This window comes from Echeneis naucrates, chromosome 1 (genome assembly GCF_900963305.1).
Source record: "Echeneis naucrates chromosome 1, fEcheNa1.1, whole genome shotgun sequence".
Lineage (NCBI taxonomy): Eukaryota > Metazoa > Chordata > Actinopteri > Carangiformes > Echeneidae > Echeneis > Echeneis naucrates.
Genome location: NC_042511.1, coordinates 766,821 through 776,300, shown reverse-complemented (window position 1 = coordinate 776,300; position 9,480 = coordinate 766,821). Strand labels below are relative to the sequence as shown.

Sequence of the window (9,480 nt, the reverse complement as noted above, 5' to 3'; positions counted from 1 at the left end):
GAGCTTCAGACTCAACTGGACATAAAAACAGAAAACGCTGTGAGATGAGGCCACTTTGGGAGACGAAGAACAAAGAAGCATGACTGAGCCGAGTTCTGGTCTGTCGGGTTCTTTGTGGTTTTATTGGTGACAACAGGTTCCATTACAGTTTCTGAACAGCTACTGTGTTTTATCGTATCATCTACAGACAGACGTTCTCTCTGTGTCTCGCAGAAAGAGGCCAGATTTGTGATCACTGAACAGGTTTTCTGACGACCTGAAGAAGGGGCCAAGTGATACACACATACACTCACACAGACACACACACACACACACACACACACACACATATACACTTGAAACACACTCAGACACCAGCTGGGACGGTGAAGATGGTGGAGGGCTTTGCCTTCAGAGCCGCGAGCGCCGAGCTGTAGGTGGGACTCCGTGCTGCGGCTGCTGTCGACCAGCAGGGGGAGACAGTCACTGGGACAGGAAGTCAAGGGCGGTGTCTCGCTCCTCCACCAGCTCTGCTGCTGTGGCGTCCATCTTGGCGCGGGAGAAGTCATTGATGGAGAGTCCGTCAACGACTTTCCAGGTCTTGTTCTGTGTTGGTGCCAGAGGGTTTTTTTTTTTTAATTCACAAAGTGGCCCCGCCCCCCCATCATTTAAAAAAAAATTAACATCATGTGTTAAAGACAGACCATAAACTCATTCTGTCTCCCTCGTCAGATGAAGTGTCCTATGAAGGAACCAAACAACACAGCTGGCACCTGATTGGCTGACTCACCTTGATCTGGACGGGGAAGGAGTAGATGAGGTCCTCCGGGATGCCGTAGGAGTTTCCGCCAGCATACACGCCCATGGAGATGAACTCGCCCTGTCGGCAGGAAGCAAGAGAGTCAATGACCATCTTTGGTCTTTCTGGAAGTCAAACATTCAGACCCGGTCCACACTGACCTCCTTGGTGCCGAACCAGATGTCCCTCATGTGGTCGCAGATGGCCTTGGCAGCAGACATGGCGCTGGACAGCTTCCTGGCCTTGATGACGGCTGCGCCACGCAGCTGCACTGTCTGCAGAAGGAAGAGGAAATGAGAACCTATAGGAGAGCGCCATCATCATGGCTGACAGATGTGGAGAAACAAAACAAAAAGGATCTCACAGAGATGAAGTCTCCTCTGAGCCAGGCGTCGTCCTTGATGGCGTCATAGGCGGCCATCTCAGAGCCGTGGACGTTGACCTTGGCATGGTGGACGTCGGGGTACTGGGTGGAGGAGTGGTTTCCCCAGATGATTACGTTCTTCACCTTGTCAGAGGACACACCGCAACGCATCGCTACCTGCAGGGATACAGCCGCCAATCAGTTAGTGTGTGAGTCAGTGTGCGTGTGTGTGTGTGTGTGTGTGTGCGCGCACACTAACCTGGGAGGAGGCTCTGTTGTGGTCCAGTCGGGTGAGGCAGGAGAAGTTCTCTTTGGGGATGGAGGGGGCTGACTTTGAAGCAATCAGACAGTTGGTGTTGGCTGGATTACCAACCACCAGAACCTGAACAGAACAGAGATCAGAGTCAGACTCTCACAGTCCGGCCTCCAGTCTGACTGTCTGAGAAAGCAGGAAACTATTGAACGAGTTTTGAATCTGAACCACAGTCAGTTTTAATCTGATCAACTGAATATCACAGACTGATCACTTATGGTTGAATAATATTAGATTAGTTCTGTTAGTTTTCATACTGGTGTCGGCCAACGAACATCCCATAATACCAGGGCTAAAACAGGCTGTACAAAACAGATGACCTTTGACCCCTTTTCACGTGACACACAACGCAGCCGCTGTTGAAATAGGAAGGAATTTTGTTGGGTGATGCTGCGTCAACATTTTCACTTCCTGGACTGATGGTCTAAATCCGGTTTCTTGCAGGTCGACTTTCGAAAACCTTTCAACCTGTCTGAGCGTCTGATGAAATGTTTCGTAAAAAATAAAAATAAATAAAAAAATAAATTCATTTAATTTAAGGAGGTTTGGAGCAAAACTAAGTTTTTATCATCTCTGATTTCCAGGTGAGCTGGTTCTGATATTTCATCAGTAGATGAATGAATCCGGTGACGGTGTGACAGAACCGGAGGGGGAGGAGTCACCTTGACCGTCTTCTTGGCGTACTTGTCCAGAGCGGCGCCCTGCGTCTTGAAGATGGCCACGTTGGCCTTCAGCAGGTCCTTCCTCTCCATGCCCTCCTTCCTGGGCATGGAGCCCACCAAGATGGCGGCGTCCAGGTCCTTGAAGCCCACCTCCACCTTGTCCGTAGGGATGACCTCTGTGGGAGGGAAGGGGGAGGTGTTAGGTTCACATCATGGAAACGAGTTTACTTCCATCTGCAACCTCTGAGCTAATTAACTGCTAATAACTGATTTATTGGTTGGTTTTGTTTTATTAAAAAAAAAAAAAAAAAAAAAAGGTCAAAATGTTTTGTTCAGAATCATTTTGTATTAAACAGTGTTCAGAAAAGTTCTAAAAACAAACTAATAATCTGATTATTTTTTATTATTATGGAAAACATTTCTTAAAGTTTGAGAACTGAAAAGTTTCAGTTTAATTGATTCATTTATGACAATAATTACGACGTCACAACCATCATTACTGTTAGAAAGGCCTGTTTTTTCACATCTTAAAGGCTGAACCTTAAAAACTATTCTGAACAAAATTGTGACGCCTCAACTGTCCTGTTCAAACCTGTACTGATGCATTCTGTCCAAACATGTACGATCATAATAATCCAGATTTTAAACAAACATTGCACTAATCCTAAATTTGATGTTTTTGTGTTTTTTTTTGGCTGATGTTGGGACGCAACACAATTTAAGGTGTTTCAATCTTTTTTTTTTTTTTTTTTTTTATGATGAACTTCATGCGGCTCCTTCGATTGAACACACTGCCGTTAAACTCAGGTTCATTGATGATTTCATGTCAACATGAGAATAAATCAGTTGGATTTCAGGGCGGTCGTTTGTCCTGGATGAAACTCTGCAGCAGGATTCAGGACTTCCTGTCTGCAGATGACTGATGATAACGTGTTTTTGTTTAGCCGTTATCAGACTGGACTTTAGTCAGGGTTCAAGTCTCCTCCGCCATTGTTGGCCCCCCGCTGCTCTGATCGGCCAATCAGAGGCCTCGTCTCAGACACTCCTTCCTCCTCCCCACGGCAGCAAAGAGGTCAAATTTTTCTCTTTACAAATACATTTCATTTATGTTGGTCTTGTGTCAACCATCTTCCTTTACGTCAGGAGCGTTTGAGCTGGAGCATTACAACACCTACGGTCCCAACAACGCTCAACAATGTGACACTTTACAACAACATCTGCATTTCCAGTTTTTTTGGGTGTTGCTTTTAGCCACACTGCAAGTTTGATTATACTTCAACTAAAATGTGCAAAAGTTATGCTTGATTATTATTGGGAGGGCTGATATGCAAAAAAGAAATGATTCTTTTTAATATTGAAATATGCAGATGGAATGATAATTTTTGCATTTGGTTTCTTAAAAAAGGTTTAAATTACAGTATTTGTTGGATGAGTTCCTGTATGTCATAAGAAAATGACCTGCAGGCTGCGGCACCACAACACGGTACATGGTACTAACAATGACAACAATGTGGCGACATAAACTGTGACAAAGGTTTGGCTCCAGGTCCAAGAGCCGTTTTGACTTTATTTTTGTTCAGCTGTTTGTGCACGAAAGAACGGACAGCGCTGCTGTTTTTCTACAATTCTCCCAATTTAAGACTGAAAGGCCACCTTATTAAAGACTGTTTGATATTGTCACGTTAAAATAAAAGCGGTTACCTCCTTAACAAAATGTGGGCTTCAGCATGTTCTGGAGACATTTAAAATTTAAGTTTAAAGCTGATTTTCATGATTATCACAACCATTTCTGAAATGTTCATGATCCCCATCCAATGTGAAGTAATTTGGTTGGCATTTGTTGTGATCTAGTGTCTCATGATGGCTACAATCGTTTTTTTATTCCCAATAAAAAAGGTCTAAAACAGTATGAGAGACAATTGTTTAGCAGCAGAATATAGCGTTTACTCACCCCTCAGCAGGGGGAGGGCGCAGTCCTGCAGCTCCATGACGACTCCGTCCAGGACCGGCAGCATGGGGGGGATGTCCAGCAGGACCAAGATGATTGGCTGACAAGAAGACGGAGACATTCAGCAGCAAATCATGGCCAGCTATGTCAGAGCAGAGCAACACCTGCTTGGGCATTGAACAAAGGCCTTTCAAGGCCTTTCAAGGTCACCCCAAACACATTCAGTGACTCATGAAGGTTTTAGACAACACAAACAGGCTTTTCAGGAGTTGCACCAACTTTTCATTCCATCCCATTCTGTCTGTGTCTCATGAGAACAAATATGTTTTTAAGAATTCTATGACCTCTGCAGGTTTCCTTTAAGTTTAAAAAAAAATAAAATAATAAAATAAATTACAGCTCAGAGGATTTTTATTTTAATTTCCATAATTTTCCTACATGCTTGATGACCTTGTGCAATCTGAATAAAAAAAAAAGAAAGTGAGTTCCAGAAGAGATTGACATGAAATTTGAAAGGTCTCATGATATAGCATGCTGTCACATTTACATCAACAGATGATATTCAACTTAATTGAATCTTTCTGAAGAACACATGTGATACTCATCTAGTTGGAATACAGACTTCTGTATTTTAAAAGGATGATGAAGGAAAATATGACAGACAGAAAATGTCCAGCAGCTTTAAATAAAAACATCAAAAAAAAAAAAATTCCCACGTCATTCCCAAAACATAAAAGATAAATAACAGCTGAATGAAAATGGAAACACCATCTTAAATATGAAGCTGCACATCTGTAAGCGAGCCTGCTGCAGGATTTCATTCCAGCTGTGCAGAGCGACAGAGGAAACGTTTTTCCTTCCGTTTGAGGCCTGTGGTGTCGAGTCCCAGTCTAATTTGGACTCTGGTAAACTGAAGGCATCTCACTGCTGAAATAATGTTCTTTATTCAGTCTGGTTCTATTACGCAACACAGAGCAGGGCCCAGCTGTTAGGGGGGGGTGGACAGAGACCCTGGTTATGTAATGAAGGCTCAGACTCCGTCTTACCTGGTCCTTCCCGAACACATCTCCCTTGGCGATGCTGTACAGCAGAGAGTAGGCGATCTGACCAGCGGCACCAGTAACCAGAACACGGATGGGTTCAGCCTGCAGGAGAGAAAAACAGAGGGCGTTCACTGACCTCGATAAATAACAACAGTTTTATTTCATGTGCTTTAAGCCCAAAACAAGCAGAAGTGAGGAGCCCTGTCCTTTGTATTTAGAGGCCTTGTCACCAGAATCCATCAAGAAAATGATGCAATGTAGAACGACCTTCAGCCTGACATGACAGCAACCACATTCAGATTGATGTTACATTTTGTTTTAATAACTGGGGGGGCGCTCTTTAATTCGGCATGAATTAGATCAATCAAACTCAAAGGATTTAAAGGATATTCCGCTTTTCGTGACGGCTTCACGCAGATCTAAGGCTTAAACAAACAGGTGAGATTCAGGCAGAATAAAACAAGGTGACCTCTTCAGAGGCCGAACTGAAGGAGGTTTCCTGTTCATCCGGAAAACGGAAACAAAGCGCGTTTTAATCCGCTCTAACGTGCACTTTAAGGCGGAAGTTGTTAAAATAACCGGTTTGTTAACCGAGATCCAAACGGACGATGCTCAGCTGACGTGATTGGCCTACTGACGCCACTTTAAGATGGAGGATGAATGAACCGACTGCCGTTACATCTGCACGGTTTTCTGCCTGCTGTTCGTTTATTTCTGCACCATCTCTGTTTATTGGTGTTGCTTTTTGGGTTTTTTTTGTTTGTTTTTGTAAAGTCCGTGAACGCAGCGCAGAGAGGCGCCATCATTCACGACAAAGTTCACACCTCACACTGCCGCCATTTTTGTCCACGTCACCACGTGATATCGACGGAAACGTTTTGTGTGGTTGTGTTTGCTTACCATTTCTGCAGCGGGTTGAGATGCTTCTGCTGTCCCGGCTCGGTCGGACTGACGGAGGGGTCACCTCTGCCCGGTTCTTGTAGAGTCCGGTCGGCCCAGACTCACCGCGGGATTTGTAGTCTTTTCCGGACATGTTCCTTCAACCGACGCGACGGCAGGAACATCATCCCCCACAATGCACCGCTCCGATCAAACCGCGCCCACCGCTGCTGAAAATGGCCGAAGGTTTTCCAAAAAGGTTCCTTTTCCATTAAAAAGGAAAGTTCACTTTGGCGACATCTGACGGCGGAACGGCGGAACTACAGGCAGCTCCGGGACGGGTGCCGCATTGGATCATGAATTATTAATGTGGAGGCCACTTTAATTCAGAGAGTGTCCACCAGGAACCAGGAACCTTCTGACTCCGCCAAGAACCCCTTCAAGGACCCCAAAAACCTCCTGAAAGGCCTTTAGGTCCACCTAATGAACGATCCTCTCAGGTCTTCCAAAACATCTACATCACCCCAAAAAGAGCCCGCATGATGCAAACCACTCAAATGAAATCTGAAATGACACTTAAGGTGTCTATGAACTGTGTTTTTAAGGCTACAAACACGTTAACTCTTAAAGGATCCATGTAAAGTCTCAGAGACTCAGGACTGAAGACCGGCTGATTAAATCTCACACCCGTCTGGAGAACCATCTGAAAGAATCCCTGAAAGCCTTCAACCTTAAAACTTCGATCAGATTATTTCAGCGGACAGATTCTACAAATCTAAACTGTTTTAACCCATCAAACTAAAATCCTTCACCACGACGGCTGTCGGGCAGCTTCACTTAATGCTCCCATCAAACAGAGAGTGGTTCTGTGTTTGAAACACAAACCGCAGATGGTCCATGATGAAGTCTGATTCTGATTCTTTTTGGACTAAATCCCCTTAAAGTCAGAGTTCAGTTGAGGTCACGTTCACTCTCCAGACTACAGGAAGTTGTCAGGTTTAATCTCCATCTTGTTAAGTTAGTGCTGAGCTTGTTGTCTGCGTCCTGACAGGAGGTAAATCTGAGTCGAGCCGCCTGATCTGCTGACATTTATAGAGCAGAACATGATTTTTACAACAAACAACCAGGAAGACAGAACAGCTGCTGCCTTTAATGGAAAAACCAGCTTTTAACTGAAGTTTAAAATGTTTATGATTCATAGAAAAGTGTTTTTATGAGAATTTTAAAGTTCACACCTTCTACTTTCTGGAAGCCTGCTTGTTAGGGAACAAATCATTTTTGGGAATAAAAGAAAAACCAAACTTCACCAATTCAGGGCTCTTTTTGCTGTATTTTTTATATTTAACAACAAAATGTAACATTATTTAATGTTAAGTCATTTATTTTTTTTTAAGAATTTACCCCCAGGTGGGGGGTCATGGATGCTCAGGCCTGAAGGACACCGGCAGCCATGTTGGATCTGAGTCCAGTTTGCTGGGTTCAGTTCTGTGACAGATTCTGACCAGAGCTGATAATCTGCAGCCTGGGCTGCTGCAGCAAGTCAGAGGCAAATACTGCAAAAACAACCGGAACCGTGGCAGTACAGCCTTCAAAGTAAAAGCACACTGTAAACGGTTTAATAGAATTTCATATTTCCACGTCCAAACATGTCAACAGTGTAACTTCACTTGTGTCACCGTGCACACCAGCATTCTTCGTGCCTCTGTAGTGGATTTGAGTTCTTGTTTTGTGTGTCTGAGGCGTATTGAAGGTTGTCATCATCACTCTGTGGTCACGTTGCATCATTTAGGAGTATTTTCTTCATGCAGTAATTTAGCACGCTGAATGTTTTTAAATACTGATTTAATGTCTGTATTGGATTTTCATCTCTGTGTTTATTCAGCATGGTCCCGGGGTCGGTGCACATTTCAATATTAACGTAGATATTACATAAAGAAGTCATTTATTTATTTTGACTATATTCACATTTAAGACGGCGCGTGATTCTAGTTAAAACATTACTATTTTATTATTAATATTAATTTAATTTCTGCTGCTGTCAATTTCGGTACTGATTTTGGTTAAGTGGAAAAAACGTTTAATGAAGGGCTTTTATTTTGAAGGTTAGTGCCGGATGTCGTGTTGCTGACTGTGTCTAACTTCCTGTGTCTTTGGACACCAAAGCTGCCAAAATCTCCCTGAATTAAAGATGACCTGCTGGAACTGGCCGCCATGTTGTTGTTGTTTGTTTTTTTTACACCTGAAATGAATCGGAAAAGCCCCCGGGGACAGGGAGCCCCCCCTCCCCCCACCTCACCACCGAGGATCGGTACAAGGTGATGCGAGACACCTGACTGACATTCACACACACACACACACACACACACACCGGCCCGAGTCCGGATCCGGATCCCCACACAGCCTCTAATGATGCGTTCAAGGGTCAACTCACCTGCGGGGAAACGGCCCGCACCACCAGGTACACGGAGGTCAGCAGCGTCAGCATCGTCCGGTCCGTCCGGGAGTCCTCCGAGGAAGAAATGGCGTCTGAACCGGAACGGAACCGGGAGGGGGGGGGAGAGAGGGAGGGGGGGAGAGAGGGAGGGGGGGGGGCGGCAGGTGCAGCACCTTCAGCCTGCTGCAGGTTTCTCCGGCTTCAGGAAAGTCAGACACACACACACACATTAACACAGACACACACACACACACACATTAACACACAGACACACACACACACACATACATTAACACACACACACACACACACACAGACATTAACACAGACACACACACACATTAACACACAGACACACAGACACACACTCTGCTGCAGTCAGTCTAGGCCCTTAATCAGATTTCATGATGTAAATAGCTGCAGAGGCTGACAGACAGACAGACAGACAGGCAGGCAGACAGGCAGACTGACAGACATACAGGCAAACAGACAGACAGACAGGAAGGCAGACAGGCAGGTAGACTGACAGACAGACAGGCAAACAGACAGACAGACAGGAAGGCAGACAGGCAGGTAGACTGACAGACAGACATACAGACAGGCAGACTGACAGACAGACAGGAAGGCAGACTGACAGACATACAGACAGGCAGACAGGCAGGCAGGCAAACAGACATACAGGAAGGCAGACAGACAGACAGGCAGACAGGCAGGCAAACAGACATACAGGAAGGCAGACAGACAGGCAGACAGACAGGAGAGATCAGGTGTTAATTCTCATCAGTCTTTGAAGTTCCTGAAAAAAATGCAGGACTTTGAATGCAGCACTGGATATATCTGAGGGGTCCCCGGGTGATTGAAGTGTATGGGCTTCCGCAGACTGTGATTATGTCATCACAGGTGAAGACAGGAAGTGAAATGTGCAGCTCTGAGGTGATTAGATCAGTTATCTGAAAAAGCAGCTGAACCTGTAACAGGTTTGATGTTGTCTTTGTGTTTATTGACAGTGTTGGCGTTGTGTGTTTATTTTGTCACCACTCACCAGCATGATTGTGAGGT

General features: G+C 44.8%; 1 protein-coding gene across 2 annotated transcripts; it reads right to left on the bottom strand.

Moving 5' to 3' along the window:
* Nucleotides 1-96: 96 nt before the first annotated feature.
* Nucleotides 97-8,472, bottom strand: LOC115037019 (malate dehydrogenase, cytoplasmic-like). Of its 2 annotated transcripts, none has more exons than XM_029495510.1 (9): nt 8,419-8,472; nt 5,112-5,210; nt 4,069-4,165; nt 2,118-2,293; nt 1,402-1,524; nt 1,143-1,319; nt 940-1,053; nt 770-859; nt 97-585 (listed from the first exon to the last, which is right to left on the bottom strand). In XM_029495510.1, exons 1-9 carry the CDS (start codon nt 8,470-8,472, stop codon nt 463-465), a joined length of 1,053 nt encoding a protein of 350 aa, XP_029351370.1. In that variant the 3' UTR covers nt 97-462. The 2 variants fall into 2 exon arrangements, with proteins under 2 accessions (XP_029351370.1, XP_029351443.1); XM_029495583.1 differs by lacking the exon at nt 8,419-8,472 and adding an exon at nt 6,009-6,148.
* Nucleotides 8,473-9,480: the final 1,008 nt, after the last annotated feature.